Source organism: Nyctereutes procyonoides, unplaced genomic scaffold (genome assembly GCF_905146905.1).
Source record: "Nyctereutes procyonoides isolate TBG_1078 unplaced genomic scaffold, NYPRO_anot_genome, whole genome shotgun sequence".
In the NCBI taxonomy this organism is placed as follows: Eukaryota; Metazoa; Chordata; class Mammalia; order Carnivora; family Canidae; genus Nyctereutes; species Nyctereutes procyonoides.
Genome location: NW_026575047.1, coordinates 53,719,615 through 53,739,736, shown reverse-complemented (window position 1 = coordinate 53,739,736; position 20,122 = coordinate 53,719,615). Strand labels below are relative to the sequence as shown.

At 47.1% G+C, this 20,122-nt stretch overlaps 1 protein-coding gene across 3 annotated transcripts in view; it reads left to right on the top strand.

The window, feature by feature from the left end:
• Positions 1 to 20,122, top strand: part of APBA2 (amyloid beta precursor protein binding family A member 2) — a 245,534-nt gene that overhangs the window by 179,879 nt on the left and 45,533 nt on the right. For all 3 annotated transcript variants that reach the window (XM_055326656.1, XM_055326655.1, XM_055326657.1), the window contains exon 3: positions 4,489 to 5,490. In XM_055326656.1, coding sequence (XP_055182631.1) covers positions 4,528 to 5,490 — 963 coding nt within the window. In that variant the 5' untranslated portion in view covers positions 4,489 to 4,527. The remainder of the gene's footprint in view (positions 1 to 4,488; positions 5,491 to 20,122) is intronic.

Sequence of the window (20,122 nt, the reverse complement as noted above, 5' to 3'; positions counted from 1 at the left end):
TAAAAATTTCCTTGACTCCATGTATATAGTATAAAGAGACAACCATTACAGAGTTGAGGCCTGTGTGGGTTATTCTCCTATTTAACCCACGTCAAGCCCTGAAGGCAGGTGCTATCATTTCCAATTTACCAAGGGCAGAAGTCCATCCCTCTGTTAAATATCTTGCCCGAGGTCTGACCATAAATGGAGGTCTGAATTTAAACAGGACCTTCTGTCTTCATCTTTAATAGGAGGTTTCTTTCTCTTATACCTAAGGTGAAATGTAATTCTGCAAACCTTCAAAGATACGGCTGCCTGCTGTCTAGGGTTCTGCCGTGGGTCCCTTTCCATCTGTATCTATGGAAAAGAGAACCAGATTAGAAGGTCCGCACTACTAAGCTCTAGAAGAGCCAACAACTAGCATGGTATTTAATGGTGAAAACTTAAAACAAAACAAAACAGGATCATTTACAATGTCCTGCCAGAGCCCTATGGGAAGCTGAGACAGAAAGAAAAAATCAGTAATACTGATCTCATCTTTATTTAAAACTTCGATATTTTATTTATCATCTATTCTTACATTAATTTTTATTTTAAAGTATTGCATTAAAATATTCACTGTGGGGGGCACCTGGGTGGCTCAGTCAGTTAAGCGTCTGACTCTTGCTTTTGTCTCAGGTCACGATCTTGGGGTCGTGAGATCGAGCCCCATGTTGGGCTCTGTGCTGGGCATGGAACCTGCTTAGGATTCTCTCTCTCCCTCTGCGTCTGCCCCTCCTGCTTCTCTCTTAAAAAAAAAAAATTCTCTGTTTTAATTCCTGAGGTTTTTGGTGCTCTATTAAATTGTGTGAGTGAGGTAAGTACCATCCATGCTTCACCCTGGACCAGCCCTGTTAAGAAGTAAAGACGTTTTCATTGCAATTAGGAATAAGTCAAGGATGCCTGTTTCATCCCTTAGCTGTGTAGTAGAAGTCCAGAGCAGTGCAGCCAGACAAGGTGATCAAATGCTGGAAATGAGAAGAGTAAAATTTACCAACTGAAAATTATTAGAATTTAAAAATGGACTTTTACAATATCACTATAGATTTTTTCTATGTATTAACAATAGCCAGGTAAATATATACTGGGAGACACACAGCCACACACAAAAAATATATATAATTTAAGAATAAACTAACTATGAAGAATACTGCAATGCTGTTGAGAAACATTTAAGACTTGAATAAATGGGAAGATATTTCTTGGGTGAAAAGGCCCAGTGTTGTACATACAAAAATTTCTCATTTTAGGGGGCTAGAGGTACAGGGGGAGGATGATTTTTCTCATGAATTGGCAGTTATTGGGTTGACCATCTAGACCTTGTGGTTGACATGTGAGAAGGGAGACTCCTCTGAGATTTTCAAAGTCTGGACAAAAGTGGGCTGTCCTCTGCTGAATCTGCTGCTTCAAGGGAAGATGTCCACACCTTTTAGAGCCACAGGACACAAGTGCTTCCTCTGACCTGCCTTGTGTCTGTGAGCTGCACTCCCTCTCTGGCACCTTGATTTCTAGATTTCCCATAGGAGGGGCCATTTCCCCTTGAAGCCAGCAAACCTAGCCATCATCTGGAAACCTTGATTCTTTACATTTAAAAATTTACTCCATCTGAAAAGTATGTACCTGTAACATAGGAAGCAGCATTGTTTTCTCTGAAATGGTTATCCCGGTGGGGTTCAAATTTTGCTACATGTTAAAAATCTTGATGCCAGGTCATACCTCATACCAATGAACTTGGAATGCCAGACATCAGCACTTGTAAAGATCTTCCAGGTGATTCCAACGTGCAGCAAAGTTTTAAAACCACCAAAGTTTGGGATGCCTGGGTGGCTCAGCAGTTGACCATCTGCCTTTGGCTCAGGGTATGATCCCGGGGTCCTGGGATGGAGTCCTACATCAGGCTCCCCACAGGGAGCCTGCTTCTCCCTCTGCCTATGTCTCTGCCTTTCTCTGTGTGTCTCTCATGAATAAATAAGATCTTAAAAAAATAAAATCACCAAAATTTAGAATCCCCATGCCTGCCACTGAATAGAATCTTTTTCCCCACCTGCCTTAGGGTGACCACCTATTCTGGTTTTAGCACTGGAAGCTCTGTGTCTTGGGAAACTCCTCAGTCCCAGGCAAACTATATTTTATAGTAAAACTGTATAAATGTAGATCTGTTCCTGGGCTTTCTAGTCTATACCATTGCTGTTTGTCCAGCCATGATACCATGTCATTTTAATTACTGTGACTTCAGAGTAATGTTCTTTTCATTACTCACATTTTTAGGTCTGTCTCAGCTATTTTCACATGTTTATTATTCCAAATGAACTTGAGAATTATCGAGTCAAAGTTTCCCCAGTATTCCACTGAGATTTTTGGCTGGGATTGCCTTACATGATAGCCTGCTTATTTAGAGGGTCAGGGACTGATCCATGTTATTGTCATCATGTTGTGACTGGCCATCTGGTAAACCCAGTATCATAGCAAAACGTGTCTTAGGCTCTACTACAAGCAAAATACTGTGTGGGTGCCCTGGGAAATACAGAATGCAAAGGGGCTTTAGTTTAGGACTTTTCTGGGAGGTAAAAAAGAAGAAAGAGAATGTATAGCCCAGCAAGCTGGAACCTGAGCCAGAAGTGCCATGAGAGCCCCTGTCTCCATTCTTTACTCTCTATTCCTGCTGATTCCAGATCCCATTGCTTCTGCTGCCCAAATATTCCCTGAGTCATGTCTTCTCTCTCCTTTCCACTGGTTTAGTTTAAGCTCTCATTTCTTAAAAAAAAAAAAAAGTTTTAAAATTGTGATAAAAACTACATATTATGAAACTTACCATTGTAATCATTTTCATGGGTACAGGCTCTCATTTCTTCTCTCTGGACATGGGAAGAAATGAATCTTGAATAAATCTATTTATTTATTTATTTATTTATTTATTTATTTATTTATTTATTTATTTTAAAATATATGAACTGTGGGGTACCTGGTGGCTCAGTTGGTTAAGCATCAGCCTTTGGCCCAGGTCACGATATTGGGGTCCTGGGATTGGGCCCTGTGTTGGGCTCCCTACTCAGTGGGGGTGGGGAGGGGTGGTCTGCTTCTCCTTCTCCTTCTGCCCCTTACCCCACTTGTGTGCGCGTGCTCTTTCTGTCAAATAAATAAATAAATCTTAAAAAAAAAACTTTTTTTAAATGAACTATGATGCAAACAAAAACAAGGCATATGTAATGTAAAAGCACAATTTAAGGAATAAAGCAAACATCTTGAGAAGTATACTCAGTTGAAGAAATAAAGCATTAACCATCTGTTTGAATATCTTCTGTGCCTTTCCCCTGATGTTAGCCCCTTGCTTGCCCTAGAGCATGGGAATCGACTTGTCAGTGGTCTCCCTTCCACAGGTTTCTGATCCCTAGTATCTCTTCTATGCCGGGCTCAGAGAAGTGAGGCTAAAAGAGAAATCCCACATGTCATGCACCTGCTGAAAGTTGCCTGATGACTCTGCAGGGTTCATGAGATGAAATGCAGAGTCCTGGGTGGTAGGACAAGGACCTCCTTGGTTTAGATACATAGGACCTTTGAGGCGCCCTGCAGTAACCATGACCCACCCTCGGCCCCCTTCTGTGGGTTCCCCTTCTCTCCGTGGCTGGGCAGTGCTGTCCTCCCTGCAGGGTCACCCTCTTCTGGGCTCTCCCCCTGCTGCTGCTACATGCATGAGGCCAGGGTTTGGGGTTCAGTGTCCCTGTGCAGTTGGCCTGGACAGTTCCCAGCACTTCTGGACACTGGGGGATGCTGTCTGAGCAGGAGGAGGAAGGAGAGGCCTCTGTGTGCCAAGGAGGGAATATGAGTGTACCTTTGAAGAACAGCAGATTTAGACTTGAGAGGTAGGATCCCTCCTCATCAGACCTCATCATGTCTTCTGAATGCAAGCTTCTCTTTTTCTTTTTGGGAGCGAATGACTTGATCTGATGACTCTGTGTCTTGTCACCTTGGCTACCTAAGCTGGGCGAGCAATTCTTTTTTAAAGATTTTATTTATTCATTCATGAGAGACCCAGGGAGAGGCAGAGACACAGGCAGAGGGAGAAGCAGGCTCCATGCAGGGAGCCCGGTGCGAGACTCGATCCCGGGACCCTGGGAGCATGACCTGAGCAGAAGGCAGACGCCCAACTGCTGAGCCCCCAGGCGGCCCACCGTGTGCATTTTTGGGAAGTCCTGAGTGAGCCGGTGGGATTCAGGGAGGGAGGCCACCCTCCCCTCCGGGTGAATGGCACGTGCCTGGCCTCCGGCCCCTCCGCGCCTTCCACCACTCCACGCGTGATGTGGGCGCGCGGGGCTCTGGCCAGGAGTGCGCCGCATTGCCTTCTGCTCTGCCCCTACGCTGTGTGAGGACGTGCGTTCACGGTGCCGGGACAGCGTGGTGGCGACACAGCCCGCGGGCCGGGGCGGCTGTGCTCGGTGTTCTGACTGTCCTCTCCCACGTTCCTCCCCACAGCGGCTGCCCCTGGGTGACGATGGCCGCGTGAGCATCGCCATGGCCAGCCGGAAGCGCCAGAGCACGGCGAGCGGCATGCTGGAGCACCGGGCGAGGCCGGGCCCTGCTCCCCACGGCCCCGAGCCCGGCGAGGAGGCGGAGCTGCCCCCGGAGGAGTACGTGCCTGAGCGCCTGGAGCTGGCCGCCCTGCGGCCCGAGAGCCCCGCGGCCCCGGACCAGGGCTGTCACGACCACAGCCCCGATGGGGACTCCAGCTCCGACTACGTGAACAACACCTCCGAGGAGGAGGACTACGACGAGGGCCTCCCCGAGGAGGAGGAGGGCATCACCTACTACATCCGCTACTGCCCCGAGGATGACAGCTACCTGGAGGGCATGGACTGCAACGGGGAGGGCTACCTGGCCCACGGCCCCCGCCACCTGGAGACGGACGAGTGCCAGGAGGCGGTGGAGGAGTGGACAGACTCAGCAGGCCCCCACCCCCATGGCCCCGCGGACGGAGGCAGCCCAGACTACCGGGATGGCCACCTCCCCATCCCAGAGGATGAGGCCTCCGCCCTAGAGGCCCAGGACCAGGAAGAAGGCGTCCACTACTGTCCCAGTGAAGAGGGCTACCAGGACTACTACCCCACGGAGGCCAATGGGAATGCGGGTGGTGCCTCCCCCTATCGTCCAAGGCGTGGGGACGGGGACCTGGAGGATCAGGAGGAGGACATCGACCAGATTGTGGCCGAGATCAAAATGAGCCTGAGCATGACCAGCATCACCAGTGCCGGTGAGGCCAGCCCTGAACACACACTGGTGCGGGGGCCTGAGCCGGGCCCCGGTGGCTCTACAGAAACCTGCCCACCCTGCGAGGCCAGCCATGGCCCTAGCAGACACGAGGGAAGGCCCAAGTCACTGAACCTCCCTCCTGAGGCCAAGCACTCCGGAGACCCCCAGAGAGGCTTCAAGACCAAGTCCAGGACTCCAGAGGAGAGGGCAAAGTGGCCCCAAGAGCAGGTAGGACTCTGGCTGTCCCCAGGGAGGAGGAGGTGGAGGGGTCCAGAGAGCAAAGGATGCTCTGGTGTCACCCACATGGATGCCAAAGCCCATAGTTGAAATGCTCATGTAGTTCCTCATTCGTTCAGTTAGTTACATAGCAGCTGTATGGATGTTCTAGTGCCATCCAGAAGACACCCCCTCCCACCTAATAGAGATTTGGTTTCTAGCCCACTTGCCCGGGATCTGTTTGTGGTTTGGATGGTCTGTGCAAGTACCATCCCCCACCAACTCGTCTCTTCAGGCCAACAGGACATTGGCAAGGATGTGGAATGGCTGGCTTGTGCAGTCTGCAGACAGTGGTTCGGTGCCCCAGTGACAAGGGAGAGTGACTTAAGCACATTTCACAGGGGCCATTGTATCCTGGTGACACTTTTCTGAAAGCTTGGGGGCTTGGCATTCTGTGCAATTAGCTGTAAATAACTATTCTGAAAATAATTATTTGAAGGCTTGACAAAGTGTTGGAGAAAATGCATGTTAATGAGGCCAATGGATTTAAGCATAACTATATTTTCTTTTAATTATATCGAAGTGAAATGTATTCTAATAGCTATATTGAAAAGCTGCTTTTCAAAAAAAAAAAAAAAGAAAAGAAAAGAAAAGAAAAGAATAACACCCCTCTGTGAATACATAAAGAAGATGTGATTGTTACACTTGTGTAAAGTAACTTCTATTTGGCCAATGCCATGGGCATGAGAACAAAATGCTTTTATATTTTTCAAAGCCTTAATTATTATCCCACCCCCAGAAGAGGCCATGGGTTTAAAACAGATATACATATGCTAAGAACATGTCTTTGAGTTATAAGTCATATTTGCTTGCTGCTAGATTTCTAGCACTTGCTTGTTGATGCATTTGTTCTTTTTGAAGGTTTTTAAATATAAGTTGACTTCACTTTCAAGGTGTTTCTGTCATTCAGGGCAGTTGTGCACACACCAGGGGTTTGAGGCTGTAGAGAGACTGCTATTGAACCAGTGGACGTGGGGAGCTCCCCTGCCAAGGGCAGGTGGCTCTGGGCCTAAGGTCTGAGCTTTAGGCCAAAGCACTGCTGGTCCACTTCACTCTGGTGGAGTTGAACTCATGGCCTAACAGTGGCTATGGCACCCTAGGGACAGGTGTGGGCTGCACAGGGCGGGTGACATACTCTGCTTTGCACAAATGACTTCCCTGACAAAAGTTCTTGTCAAGAGGACATTACCTTTAGAGCATGACAGGGAGTGGACAATGTCGGATGCTTTGCTGTTTTTGCACTTTCTTGGAACCTCTAGATGCTAATTTGAGAACAGATGCAGACTTTGGGTTGGAGAGACTGAAGGATGAATGCACGGGTGGTGGTGCTGGTTTCAAAGGGCTATGGAGGTGGGGTAGCCCAAGCCATGGTGGAAGACCCCACAGGAGTGCCCTTCCTCAGAGACGTGGCACTGATTGGAAGAGCAGGGTACTTCTCTTCCTAAATACAGTGTCTCCTTGAAGCTAACACTCTTATCCCAGACACTGGAAAAGCTCCTTCACACTGGTTAATCATCGCAGAGCTTTTTTTTGGTTTCCTCTCTCATTCATTCTCACAAATGAATTCCATCAAGGGGAAAGCCTGGTGGTTCCCAGCTCAGGGCCAATAAGGGTCACGGGTGAAAACGGGGCCCGAGGACTCCTGAGGTGCTGTGCCCTGTCTGAATGAATGTGACTCAGGTCTTTACATCTCAAAAATCCAAGTGACCCATTCTCCAGATGAGGAACCCTTTGAAATTGGACCAAAAGAGCCACTGTGATAGATAGGATCATCTTTTTTTTTTAAGATTTTATTTATTTATTCACAAGAGACACAGCGAGAGAGAGAGGGAGGGAGAGAGACAGGCAGAGGGAGAAGCAGGCTCCATGCAGGGAGCCCAATATGGGACTCGATCCCAGGACCCTGAGGATCACAACCTGAGCCAAAGGCCGACGCTCAACCACTGAGCCACCCGGGCGTCCCTCTGACACTCATTTTAAAGCTGGAGAAGTTATGTCATGGCCTCTTTGAACAGTATTGCCTAGCATTTTATTTTGTCCTTGCATGGACAACAGTATTACAATGGAATTAGAAATGGGAATATGGAGAAAGTATCCACCATGGCTCCTACTGCCCTAACAGATGAGCTCTTGGTTTTTCTGTGTTCCTCTTCAGACTCTAGCATTGAACATGAATAATGTATGTGGCTGTCATTGAAGTCCAGATATAATTTTGCCATCCACCTTTTAGAACATGACATATTGCAAATGTTTCTCTGTGTTGCCATGTGGTTTTTGGAATCATTTTTACTGACCTTTGAATGTTCCATTCAGGCCACGTGACATCTAATTCATTCATCCCACATACCTGCCACTGAGCCTGCCGGTTGAAGGTGGCATTGTCTTTTACCAGTCAAACTGGCATAGACATCTCTGTACAATTTTCCCTTCTTCTGGTTTATTATGTGAAAATAAATTCCCATAGTGGACATGAACGTTGAACATCTCCCCAAGTTTATGTTGCCTACTTGTTTCTCCTTTTCTATGAATTGCTTGATGTGTGCTGTTTATCTTGTGGTATCTGGATGCTTTTCTATTTCCTAGGAGCACTTTGTATGCTCCAGATGCTACTTAATTGCTACAGATGTTTCCTTTGGTGTGTCTCCTTTGGAAAAGGCTCCAGTTTGCAGGTGGACCTCTCACCTGTGTGATCCTGGTGAGACCAAGAGGTCTGCACTAGGAGGTGGAGGTGGGATGGGGAGGGCAGGATGTGAGAGAACCCAAAGGAGATAGGCTCAAGTTGTTTTCAAGACAGAATGGAATTGTGGGGAACAGAGATTTGTGTTGAGTGTTCCTAGAGAAGAAAGAACTACTTCAAAGCAGTGCATGTTTGTTGAGGGGAATTTGGAAAACAGAAGCAAAAAAAATCCCAAAATCTTGCTATGTGGCGGTGCCTGATTCTGTCACTGAATTTTCAAATCAAAGAGGCAAACTACCTGATAGCATTTCCCAAAGCATCCTGTTAGGTGTGTTCTGTAAACACAGCCTGGCTGGTCCTAGTCATTCATGGATTCCATTATCTGTGAATCAGCCTACTCACTAACATTTATGGGTAAGCTTAAAATCAATACTTGTGGCACCTTTGCAAGCATTCGTGGGCCATGCACAGAGAGGCAGAAACACGTGCGTGATCCCAGCTGAGTTTGAACAAGGAGACACTCTGTCTTCTTGTTGCAGCTCTCACACTGCAAACAGGTGTCCTTTTCATGATCTTTTTTGTGACCTTTTTTTTTTTTTTTGCATTTTTGTGCTTTTTTGTGGGATGGTAAAATGACCCCCAAGTGCAGTGGTGGTGTGCTGTCTGATGTTTCTAAGCATGAGAAAGCTGTGATGTGCATTATGGATACGTTGTGTTAGATATTTTCTGTAGGTGTGAGTTATGGAGCTGTTGGCCATGAGTCAACAATATGGCACAGCCAGAAAGAGGAAGAGAGAATTTGCCAATCTGTACACAAGTTTGCTCTGCAAAGTGCTAAAGTAATATGTATGTATATGAGGAAGCATTGGGAAAGGGGCTAACTTTGTGAATTTGTGAGATGACCCACTAATCAAAAGAGCATAAGGAAGGCACTGTGATGAGGCTGAGAGCAAAAGAAATTTATGGTCTCATTATCCAAGGTCAGGGAAATGTTAGACTCCTATCGACTTGTTTTATTATAAAGAAATACTAGATATGATTATTTGTGGGAATACACACTAAATAAGGTGTCTAAATAGAAACACATAAAACACGGTTATGTATTGATTGATCGACAAAAATGATGACCACAGATTTTACAGGAACCACATCTGGGTTCTTTCTCCTAGGAGGTGGGTCAGTACTCACACACGGGGAGTTCACAGAAGGCTTATGCAATATAACTCTCACAGACAAGGAGCATTGACTGCATCTGGTTGACAGATGAGTTTGAGAAACTTTACTGCAGAGGTTTCCCATCTCAGAGATTTGCTCCTTGATTGTATGTGTGCTGTGCGAAGTCCCAGACTCAGTGCTAATCAAGATACCTCCAGCCCTGCTTGGCCAGTGTTTCCCCAAAAAACTTGATTATTAGACCCTTTTCTCTCCATGCAGAGCCTGTCAGGAAAATACTGACCATAGTTGCCCATCCTAGGGATGGGGAGCCAGACTTCCCTAGATCTCTCCCTTCATGGCTCTATTCCAGGATGGTTCAACATCAACCCAAAATGCTGATGATGGAAAAGGTTTCACCCTTTTGCCATAGGGACCCTTGGCTTCTGAGGAGTTCATGTTTCTTGCTTTGCTATTTGTGGGAAGTCCCAGGTGATGGTGGAGGTGAGGCTGCTGTTTGGTGGTCGCAAGCCAGCACTGTGCCCAGGGCTTCCTGTGTCCAATCTAAGTGGATCCTAGAACAGTTGGAAGAGATAGGAACTAGGATTATTCCCATTTTACAGATGAGACGGTTGAGGCTTACGTGGGAAAAACACCACACCCATGGTCACACAGCTCAAGGGGTAAACAGTCTGTGTTGCACCAAGATTCATGCCTCTCACCACTGCACCATGCAGCTCTTGAAGGGCTTCTTTCTAGAAGAGCTAATGCTGACTTCTGTGGCAGGGGTGTTTGAGTCCACCTGCTGGTGAATGAGGCATTGTAGATGAATTGGGCAGTGTTCCTCCCCGACAGCAGTATCTCTCCCATTGTGTCCTTATTTACTGGGTAGTTGCAAGGCCTGATGTGCTCCATGGTTCATGATATGTGTGTCATGATACCAGTGAGGTGCCCAGAGTCCTCAAAACCTCTGGTCTGTAAAATTGTCCTAACATCCTGGCTTCATGATGTCTCAGGCTACAGATCAAAGTATTCAAATAGAGATTATCTGTGAACTACTTTCCTTAATTTTATCCAACTTGTTTTATCCAGGTTGATATGAAATATTGATATATTTATATATATATTATATATATAATTATTAAATAATGATTAAAGAATATGTGAGCTGCATCCAGCCTAGTTAGTATTGAATAACCAGACTAAATTGCCATTTCTGCACCTGTCTCTGTTGAGTAGAGGGAGGACTCTGGTCTCACAGCTCAGGAATGAGCTTTGGGAATTTGGCAAGGCATCCACACACTGCCTATGAAGAGGGGCTTGCTGATCTGTGCTCTCCTGGGGCTGCTCCTCCATGCTCCTATAAGAGCATATTTGTTTGGCACCAAAGATCATAGTTCCATAGATCTTCAGATCTTCAAGCTGTGTGACCATGGGTGTGGTGCTTTTCCCACGTAAGCCTCAGCTGCCTCATTTGGAGCATTCCGTCCAAACCTAATCTGAAGTGACGGGTTCTTGTAGTCTCTGGGTGATGCGCAGTGCGTCTGGGTTTGATGAGGACTGGGTTCGATTTGGACTGATTCTTTTGGAATCCCATCTTTTTCATGTGTTACCTTGGGACATCTAGCTAGAGAAGAGGTACTCTGAAAATATCTGCTCTGTGCCTGAGACTCCCCCCCTTAATAGACTTCCTCCTTTGGGCTCTGGGAGATGTCTTGAGCTGCAGGCATTCCCTGCCCTGTTCTGTGTCCTCTGTGGGCTGGGTGCACATCAGGACTTCAATGACCATCTAGTTCAAAGGGTTTGATTTCTGTGGCAACTGCCCAGAATCGCCTTGCATGCTGGGATTGCACTCTAAATGCATCTTTGGATTTTTGGGGATTTTCAAGATTTCTGTTTATCACTGGTCCAGCCAGCGCTTTCTGAAAAGAACCCTCTGACAATAGAAAAAAAAGAAAATCAATACATCATAGCCAGCTTAATACAACAGTTAAATTGAGGCGTGATGCAGAGCTTCGAGACCACATCAGATGTACAAGTGTTTATCATTGCTCCTGTGGGGATGGCTTTGCTGTGCTTTGGCATTCAGTTGAGGCTGGATTTCTGAAGGACTTTTTGAGATTGTGGTAGGAATGCTGGCACCAAATACAGAGGGAAGATGCTAAGTACATGGGTGACCTCAGCCTGCCTGGGGGTAGGGTGGACAGTGGTGCTGTGGGCACTTCCTCTGGGCTGGTGCTTCTCATGCGTGCCCTGTTCAGTGGCATAGGGCATAGGAAGTTGGTATGGGCACCTGTTTTGCAGTAAAGGGTACCATGCCCTGAGGGGCTGAAAGGGGTATCCCAGGATTATTGGCTCCTGGGTAACCTCTCTTGGCATGCTGTGGGGCAGCAGGTGCACAAAGGGATCTGGTGATTGCACTGTGCCCTGGAGGAGCATTCCATCCAAAGCTTGCCATAAGTGAAACAGAGCTGGAGAAAACCTGGGGGCAGGCTCTGAGGGCAGGAATTCTTGGGGAGACAAAGGCATGGCCCAGTCGGGGAAGGTCCTCCCCCACCCCCTGTGCTTCTATATAGTGTAGGTGGCCTCTTTCTTCCCACAGCCCTGCCCCCCAATTCTGAAGCCACCCCTGCTCCTCTTCCCACCCATAGCATCGGGTCCTGTCTTTCTTGTGCACATGGGGAAGTGGCATGGGAGAGTCCTGGGGGCTCCTGTGTCCCTCTCCAGCCTCCTCTGCTCCTCTGGATGATGGGTAGCTGTGGCACCTGCCATAACTAGTTCCTGGGGCCACTCTGAGAAACAAATAACAGGCTGGTATGGTCTTGGCGTTGATCTGTTTAGGTTTCCAAACTTGATATCTCTGGGCCTATTTGTTAAGTCAGCACAATGGCCTTATTTGATTTTTATGAAGCCTCTTGAGGACATGTGACCAGAGGTGGCTGTTGTTGTCACAGAGCAGCTTATTTAGCAGGAATCTGGGATTGCTTAGGTGATTTTAAAATCTCGTTAAAGCCAGGGTCTCTAAAATACTGTTTTATTGTCCAAGAAAATTGTGTAGAGGCCTTCCACTAGCAATAATCTAGAAAGAAACATTCCCCCCTCTAGCCATTGATGACAGAGTAAGGTGCAGTGGTAAAGAGAGCAGATGCCAGAGCCAGGAAGCCTGGACCTCATCCTGCTGCCCTAGCTCCCAGTTCTGGAACATTCTGGACACATTATATGCACCAACTATGTATACCCTGGGGCTGCGGGGAGCAGAGTTGGTATGGATCAGAGTCTGCAGTGGATATGAGGGGTATGGAGCACCCCCCTGGATGGTGATAGTGATAATTTCAAGTCCAGGGGAGCCTCTTTCAGGATGTGGTGGGAGGTAGTTGGGTGAGGACTCTGCAAACAGTTTGGGTCCAGGGCCAAGCTGTGCAGGACTGGGCACATCTCTGAGCAGGTGGGCATCACTGCCTTCTGGAGTGCCATCACAGGAGGGCTGAAGCCAACACTATGAGGCAGGGTGGGAGGAGGACCAGGACTGGCCAGGGACACCATAGACAGGTGGGATATGTATATGGTCAGGGTAATACCTGGCAGGACAGAGGTACCAGCTGAGGTAGGGGCAGCTCCAAGGTGTCCTTGGGCTCTCCCCTCTCTGCAGGCCTTCCTCAGGTGGGCCCTGTCCCCTGCAGAGATGTCAGGAGTAGGCAGTTCTCACGTGCCCACCTGGGGACATCCTCAGTTTCTTTCTGCTCTGGAGTCTGATTTTGGGGAACAGAGTGACACCTACACATCTCCAAGGGTTGCCCTCATTTTCCCACACCACATTCCTAATAGGAAATTAACAGAGAGCTCCACTTTCTGGGCAGATGAGCTGGGCTCTGGACCACCATCTCTCACTAATTCCAAGTGGCTGTCTGAGGCACTCTCCTTAACCTGGAGTATCTGCACATAAGTCCCGCTCTCCTTCAAAGCCAAGTGTCTCCAGCCAGGCTTCCCAGATTCCCTGGGCTGCTGGCATCTGCATTCCTTCCCCAGAAGCCCTTGCATATTGGCACCTGTGATGTGCTAGGTACTGGGGATGCAAAGATTAAAAGTGACATAAGCCCACATTGCAAGCCTTGTTCTAGAGGGAGATAGAGACTCCCCAGCCCAGATGGGGCCAGGTGGTTAGGAGAGGGACTGACTGCAGCAGAGGTGAGAAGCCAAGAAGCTGTGGGACTTCACGGCGGGGTGGGGGGGAGGGGCTTTGGGAAGCAAACTAACCAGGTGATGCTGAAGGTAGAGGTGCGTGGGGGCTGGCATTGTGATGGGGGCTGGAAGAGGAAGGAACCTCTTAGGAGAGATCATGCTGGGGAGCCCCCTGCAACTCTGATGGATTATGAGGGCAGAGGTTCACATTTGGGAACCGAAGGCAGTAAATGAGCCGTGTCTATAAGGACAAGAAGGGAGGGGCCTGAGGAGGTGCCAGCAGGGAGAGGATGCCCAGCACGTGTGGATCTTGAATCGACCTGAGTAGCCTGCAGTGTGTATGTCTGGAGCAGGTCTGGGGAGTGGGAGGAGTGGGTGGGAAGGGGACTGAGGCAGGGAGTTGGCCCACAGGCAGCTCCCCGCCTCAGCCCCTGCAGCACCTCCCACAGTCCCTCACATATTCCAGGGGCTTGCAACTACACAGCCTGCTGACAAAACTGCTGAGTCACATGACAGTCCCTAGGAAGTGCAAGGCTCCATGGAAGAATTTTTAGAAACATCTTCTGTTCAGGAAGAGAGGCCACTTTGCTGAACACAAGACTCAGAGATGTGTGATGTCACACATGGTGCCCTCTCCCAAGGTGTGACAGTGTGGGGGTGGCAGTCATGGAGTTGTCAACCCAAAGCATTTTGATTGCAGCCAAGGCTAATCCATTACTTAAAGTGTCATGGGACTGTGATAACAGGAGGCAAATAGAGAATACCTCCCAACCCTATATGGCTAACACCACAGGCAATTCAGGAAGACTGAGCACATCTTAGAAACTTCGAGAAAGATGTGGGACAGCATGGCGCCTCCAGGGATGTGGATGGACTCCCTAGACCCTGTCAGGTCCAGGTCTGTTTGCTCATTCCACCATCAGCCTTCATAGCAGAGAAGCCGGCCTCTCTCCAAGCCAAGGCCCAAACTGTTAGAGCTGAAGGATATTTGGAACTGTGCTTACAGAATCTCATTGTTTGGCTCCTCTGGTTTCAACAGGGAGCATGTGGTCCAGGCCTGCATATGTCTGGTTCCCATCTCCTTTTAAGATACATTGACTGAGATGGCCATGTAGTGTCTTGGGTGCTGATGCACTGCAGGATCTGTCCCCAGAGTTGGCCACCTTACCCTGCTGTGAGAGCACACAGGCCATACAGGTCAGTGAACCTGAACTTGACTCTGGATGAGGGGTTGTTGCTCAGGAGAGAAGCTTGGGCATGTTATAAAGGTTGGAGGGGTGTTGCTGTGTGGGGAGGTTGCTCATTCATCCTCTCTGGTCAGCCCTCCTCTTCATTGGCCTGGACACTTGCAAGTGGCCTCTCATTCTGCCTCTGAGACCTGTTTGCCCACTCTGATTTCTGATGCAGCCTGACCCCTACCCTAACACTCCCCACCCAGCCTTTGAGGCTCTAGCTTCCCTTCAGATCAGCCCTTGGTGCCAGAGAGGAGACAGCTGTTCCTAACTTTCCTTCCCAGCACCCCTGGGTCTGCTGACTTTGACCATTATGCACACTGACACAGACTCACCTGCCCCATTGTCTTCATCAGACAAGCTTAGACCTGGACCATGCCATACTCAGGCCAGGTGCCTGGGTGCTTCTAGGATCTTGGGACCACTCCTGCTGCTACTTCCTTTTTCTTTTCTCTTCTCTTCTCTTCTCTTCTCTTCTCTTCTCTTCTCTTCTCTTCTCTTCTCTTCTCTCTCTTCTCTTCTCTTCTCTCTCAATTTATTTACCTTGGAGAAAGAAAGCTGGTGGGTACAGAGAGGCAGAGGAAGAGAGAGAATCCTAAGCATACTCTGCACAGAGCATGGAGCCTGATGTGGGGCTTAACTCACAACCCTGAGATCATGACCTGAGCCAAAATCAAGAGTTGGATGCTCAACTGACTGAACCACCCAGGTGCTCCTGCTTCCTCTTTTTCCTGGTCTATTGAAAATAGAAGCTCCTCCTTCTCATAATCTGTCCCCTCCCCCTCCCTCCCTCCCTTTCTCCCTTCCTTTCCTCCTTCCTTCCATCCCTTCTTGGAACCCAAGTATATAAAGGTAGCATATTAGTTACTTTGAGAAATAAGAATGTTAATCTTTAAGAGAAGAGGAGTGATCCAGCCTAATCAGCCCAGGACTCATCAGTCCTCAAAACCTGCTCCAGAAAACAAAACCAATGGCAGATCAGGGCTCTTTTTGCTGCATCAAATTTGCAATTATGGGAGATGTTGTGGCATGAAATTGCTGCCCAAAGTTTTTCTTGCCTAATATCTCATTAATATTTAATCTCCAACTCTCTTTTTTTTATGTGTATTCAGTGGGTTTCAATTGACTGGATTCATTATTCTTGTTTTTCTTTAAAGAAAAAAATATTTATTTATTCATGAGAGAGAGAGAGGCAGAGACACAGGCAGAGGGACAAGTAGGCTCCATGTAGGGAGCCCAACGTAGGGCTCGATCCCGGGTCCCCAGGATCAGGCCCTGAGCAGAAGGTGGCGCCAAACCGCTGAGCCATCCAGGCTGCCCTCCAACTCTCTTTTAAATGCCAAGAAGAATGAAACATAATGAATTAACAACCCAAAGAACCACAGTTGTGATAAAGTACAAAAGAAAAGACTTAGGGCACCTGGTTGGCTCAGTTGCTTAAGCATCTGCCTTCAGCTCAGGTCATGATCCCAGGGTCTTAGGATTGAGCCCCACATCAGGCTTCCTGCTCAGTGGGGAAGTCTCCATCCCCCTCTGCCTCTGCCCCCTCCCTCTAACCCTCCCACTCTCTCTATCTCTCAAATAAATAAATGGAATCTTTTTATAAAGTAAAAAAAAAAAAGACTTTTATATGCAGTGGAATATTATTCAGCCAGAAAAGGGAAGGGAATCCTGCACCTGCTGCAACATGGATGGACCTTGAGGATACTACACTTAGTGAAATGAGCCAGTCACTAAAAAGACAAATCCTGTATGATTCCACGTATGTGAGGTTCCCAGAGTAATCAAATTCATAGAGACACAGAGTGGGATGATGGCTGCCAGAGGCTGGAGAGGGGGGATGGGAAGTTCATGTTTAATGGGTGCAGAGTTTCTGTTAGAGAAGATGAAAAGTTCTGTGGATGGGTGGTGATAATGGTTGCACAACAGTGTCAGTGCATTTCATGCCACTTTAACTGTCCACTTAAAAATGATTGAAATGATAAATTTTATTTTATGTATATTTACCACAATAAAAAATAAAGAAGGAAAGAAAAGGAAAGAAAAAAGAAAGGAAAGAGAAAGAAAGAAAGAAAGAAAGAAAGAAAGAAAGAAAGAAAGAAAAGAAAAGAAAAGAAAGAAAAGGGAAGGGAAGAAAGGCTCTTGGCTCATTTATTAGCTTGAGCCAATTTGAATCATCTAAAACTAAGTTGAGCCAATCTGAAACCATGTAACCAGTATCAGACAAACATGCGCGCGCGCACACACACTCACACATTTTGGGCCAATCAAAACCAGTTTGGTGTAGTCACAGTCAAGATGAACTGACCTCATTCATTTGGGCCTGTGGACAATGATATGTGTGGCCACAAGGCAGTGGGTCTGATCATTTTTAAGTAAGATAATTGAAGTCCTACTTTGTTGATATCCTTCAAATAAATCATTAAAATAACAGCTAGTTGTGGGGCATCTGGGTGGCTCAGTGGATGAACATCTGACTCTTGATTTCAGCTCAGGTCACAATCTTGGGGTCTTGAGATCAAGCCCCGTGTCAGGCTCCTTGTTCAGTGAGGAGTCTGCTTGTCCTCTGCCCTTCTCCCTACTTTTGCACAATCTCTCCTTCTCTCTCTCTCTCAAATAAATAAACAAAAATCTTAAAAATAATAACAGCTAGTTCTCTTCTCCCTCCTTATCCTCAGTGTTAGGAAAACCAAATATTCTATGTTGTATAATCACAGAAGTTGAGCAGGTAGATTTAGTAGAAGCTAACTGGGTCATTGGAATCCTCTTTCCAAATTAGCTGGTTAAACTTATTTTTCAAATTATGAATCATAAGACTTTGTTTAAGTCTGTTTTAATGTTTGCAGGCCTAGTCGTTTATTACTTGGGACTAATAATAATGACTGAAACATAGAAGTCCTGGAGTGAGAGGAACGTGGTCATGGCAGTTCCATATTGGGAACAGTGGTCTGTTTAGATGAGTAGAAGTCCAATATAGAATTCCAACATTTACTTAGTATTGCTCATTTGATTTCCTTTTGACTTATGCACCTTTGTTTCCTTCCTCAGATGTCAAGCTAGCTTTTGCAGAATGGGAGCATGGGGCTCTTGACTGGGTATGGGAAGAAGCTTCAGTTTCTTGGGAGAATGCAAGCACCTACCAGAAGGGCCAAGAGAAGAATAGTTCTATTCTTCTGTCCTGGAGGGCTGCTGTCATTAAACTGCTCACACAGGGCTTCCCACCTTTAAATTAGCAGGATGGGAAGATACACCAGTGTTTCCAGCCAGCTTGTAGAACCTATGGGAGAAGCAGCCCCGATGCCCCCCCCCCCAGCCACAGTTTTAGAAAGGGGTGGTGTAGGTTTTCTCCTTTGAGAATTGAATGAAACCAAATGGAAGACTCCCAAGTCCCATAGCACACTTTGCGCCTTCCTTTCCACAAATGAGTCCAAATGTGACCCGGTATGTGAGGCAGGTGACCAGGAGAGATGAGTCTCTGTGACATCTGGACAGCTCACCTCCTTCTTTTGGCCTTTGTATCCAAGGAGAGAGTCAGTCCTGCACAAGCTGCTGGGTGACCTTCAGCTAAACTAAAGTGAATAACACAGGCAGGGGTGGTACATCTTTGATCCTTAAAGGGCTCTGGTTAGTTTTCCTTTCCACAATATTTAAAAATAATTTTTAAAGATTGAGAGAGAGAGAGAGAGAGAGAGAGAGAGAGAGAGAGAGAGAGAGAGCCAGGGGAAGGGCAAAGAAAGAGAGAGAGAAATCCCTAAGCAGACTCCCTGCTGAGTGCAAAGCCCAACACAGAGCTTGATCCCAGTACTCTGAGATCATCGACCCAAGCCAGAGTCAAGAGTCAGACACTTAACCCACTGAGCCACCCAGGAGCCCCATCCACATTATTTTTAAATTGTACTGATACACACTTAAAATTTACTATTTTGATCATTTTAAAGGGTATGGTTTGGTGGCATTTAGTGCAGTGTTGTGCAATCACCACTATTTGGCCAGGACATTCTCATCACCCTAAAAGGAGAGCCCATACTTATTAAACAGTCACTATGCATTTCCTCCCCACCACAGCCTCTGCCAATGATAAATCTACTTTTTCCATATATAGATTTGCCTGTTTCTAGACATTTCCATCTAAGTGGAATCATACAGTATGTGACCTTGTGTGTCTGGCTTCTTTCACTGAGCATGTTGTTTTCAGGGTTCCCTCATGTTATATAGCATATGTCAGGAACTCGTTCCTTTCTATGATTCAATGATATTCCATTGAAGGGATATACCATATTTGTTTATCCATTCATTTGTGGACAGACATTCACGTTGTTTCTGCCTTCTGACTGTTGTGAGTAATGCTGCCATGAATATTTGGGTAGGAGATTTTGTGTAGATCGCTGTTTTCTGCTCTTTTGGGAGTGGAATTCCTGGATCATATAGGCATTCAGTGTGCACCTTTCTGAGGATTCATACTGTTTTCTACAACAGCTCAACATTTTACATTTCCACCAACAATGCACCAGGGTCCTGGATGCACTCAAATGAAAAAGATTTAATAGCCCCCAAGGCTTTGATGGTTCAGCCTTTGGACTCCCCCTTCAGCCTTTCACGCCAGATCACACAGGAACTTCTGTTGTTCATTTGTGCATTTGTTCAATGTCTGGCTTGCCCCACAGAGGGTCTGTAGCTAGCAGGACTACTGAGCTGTGCCATGCTGGATGGGGAGCTACCCCAGGTCAAGATCTTCATTGCATTTGTCTTCCGATCCTCAATGTGAGGCACTCGGCACCATGCAGGATACCTAGCTGGTGCTTGCTTGGGACTGGCTGTATGGACACAGCCTTTGGACAGTGCTTCATGAAGGAGTAATTTGCTTCTACTTTGAAATGCTGGGCTAAGCACCCCAGGCACCAGTGAAGGACAGAGTCAAGGACATGCGAGGTGGTCCTGGTGGTCAGTAGAAGTTTTAGCAGACCAGGTATAGAGAACAAGACCAGGCCCTGAGTGTGCCAGGTGGGGGTTGGTGGAGGTGGCAGCCTGCCAGGCCCCAGGTAGGGCTGGCAGATCTAGTAAATAATCAGACACTCAGTTAAGCTTGAACTTTGGACAGATGATGCATATATTTTTTTAGTATAGGTATATTCCATAAAATATCTAGATGGGGGTGGGTGGAGGGCAATTGGGGAGAGACTCTCATTCCTCCTCCTGTTCCCAGGTCCACTTGGAGATGTTAAAAGATAGACCCACTGGCTGGTTTTCCTAATGGACCTTGGCATAATTCTTTTAAGCTGCAGATTGGCTTCAAAAAGATACGATCACCCCCATGGGGCTGACTGTTATAAGAATAAATACTCCA